The 2,500-nt window shown below is 34.8% G+C and overlaps 1 protein-coding gene across 1 annotated transcript in view; it reads right to left on the bottom strand.

Annotated features, from left to right (window-relative positions):
* Positions 1-2,500, bottom strand: part of LOC135104023 (transient-receptor-potential-like protein) — a 51,239-nt gene that overhangs the window by 5,691 nt on the left and 43,048 nt on the right. The window contains 1 exon segment of the mRNA XM_064010887.1: positions 2,292-2,487. Within this exon segment, the coding sequence (XP_063866957.1) occupies positions 2,292-2,487 (196 nt within the window).

Raw genomic sequence — 2,500 nt, 5'->3', positions numbered from 1 at the left:
TAGTAGTAGTAGTGGTTATTGGAGGGAGTGTTCGTAACGTCGTCTACCGTACAGAAAACGGGAGTAGTGATGCGTGAAGTGGAAGGAAATCTGGTAATATATTTTGTAATTATTATTATTGTTATTATCATTATTATTTTTATTATTTTTAATGGCGGGCCAGACCTCTGCTGTTTTATATATATATATATATATATATAATATTATATATATATATATATATATATATATATATTATATATATATATATATATATATTATATATATATATATATATATATATATATATATATATATATATATATATATATATATATATGTTTGTGCGTGTGTATGCATGTGTGTGGAACGTTTGTGAAGATAAGAGAGAGAGAGAGAGAGAGAGAGAGAGAGAGAGAGAGAGAGAGAGAGAGAGAGAGATGAGAGAGAGTGAGAGAAATCGATGTATTATTCACAGAGAGACGGAAGGACGGGCCAGTATACAAGGTAAAAAATAGCACAGATCATTATAACAGACAATCCCATTTATCTGTCATATTCACTTCCTCGCAGTGACGCTCAGGTGTGTGCAAAAAACAGGAAGGAAAGAACGAAGGCAATTCAGAGTTAGGTGGTTTGATTGGGTGCATGACATTCCACACACGTTATTATCAGACACCGAGGGAAATGTTACCTCATCATCAACATTAAAGGAAAAAAGGAAGAACCATACAAAAATTAATAACAGTAAGACACAAAGTCGGATACACAGTTGTAAATATATGTATAATCATGTGTATGTGTGTATGTGTGCTTGTGCGTGTGTAGCTGGTAAATGCTCACTTGTTAATACTGAACTGACTCTTATTCTTGTTGATTTTCGTGAGTCAAGATCGATTATATAACAAATGTGTTGAATAAGCTTTATATTTTTCCCCCCCTCCCTGTAGGTTGGCTATTAAAGACAAAATCCGGGGCCCATATTTTGAAACATTTCTCTTCGGGACTATTTTTCAAAGGTTACGGAAATTATTAGTCGGGTTCTCATTAGTGATGGTTCAGAACCCTTGTTGAACTATCACTAGATTCCTGAAAACATCCTTCAAAACCACCAGAGCCTGATAAAAGTACTCGAGATAAGACGTCGAAGGGTTTGAGAATACGGTCCTTGTATGTAGGTAGGTTCACAATTAATTTTCATTGCAAGAGTTAATGCCGTGAAGGAATGCCCGGATGTGTGTAGCAAAGTGTGGCGTAAGAAAGTAGCATGAGATAACGGCCATGCCTCACTCTTACTGCCGCAAGGGAACAAATGAGCATCAACCAACACTCGGGACCGCCTCATGCCTCCCCCATGCAGCGCATGGACACACACACACACACACTCTCTCTCTCTCTCTCTCTCTCTCTCTCTCTCTCTCTCTCTCTCTCTCTCTCTCTGAATGAGGAAGACACACAAGAGTTCAGATCTTGTTTTCTTGACGAGCTCACAACTTTGGACTCCTTTAGAAAGAGAGAGAGAGAGAGAGAGAGAGAGAGAGAGAGAGAGAGAGAGAGAGAGAGAGAGAGGTAGTTCGCTGACATTCCATCATTGAGAAACTAGTCAAGGACTGTGCCTTCCCCGTCCATTACTCACACACACACACACACACACACACACACACACACACATATATATATATATATATATATATATATATATATATATATATATATATATATATATATATATATATATATATATATATATATATGTATATATGTATGTATATATTACTCACACACACACACACATAACTATATATATATATATATATATATATATATATATATATATATATATATATATATATATATATATATATATATATATATATATAGTTATGTGTGTGTGTGTGTGTGTGAGTAATATATATATATATATATATATATATATATATATATATATATATATATATATATATATATATATATATATATATATATATATATATATATATATATATATATATATATATATATATATATATATATATATATATATATATATATATATATATATATATATATTCACACAAAAATATACATATCCACAATGTACAAGTAAGGGTTAACAATGGCAATCTGATCAATCAATCAGTCAATCAACCAGTCAAAATAGTAGAAGAGGAACAAGAACAAGAAGAACAAGAATCACAATATTAGACGATGCCTGAGAGAGAGACGAACGACCATGAATAAAGATGCGGCGGGCGGGTTCTATTATGTAGTAGTGGTACGTATGTAGTAGTACGTGGCATTCCCAAATTTACCTCGACGATCTGAAAAGAACGACTCATCATAGCTATGAGCATGTTGACCATGACTGTGATGGCCATGATGAGGTAGGCTCCCAGCAGCGCGTGGCCGATGAAGTCCGTGAAGACGTGGTCACTCTGGGCTGACAGCTGCCTGAGGGGGATCACTCCGAACATCGACCACAGCAGCGACGTGTATGACTGGTCGATCCTAGAGGCACGGG

Source organism: Scylla paramamosain, chromosome 10 (assembly GCF_035594125.1).
Source record: "Scylla paramamosain isolate STU-SP2022 chromosome 10, ASM3559412v1, whole genome shotgun sequence".
NCBI lineage: Eukaryota > Metazoa > Arthropoda > Malacostraca > Decapoda > Portunidae > Scylla > Scylla paramamosain.
Note: the sequence above shows the minus strand (reverse complement) of the source record. Positions and strands in the feature narration are given on the sequence as shown.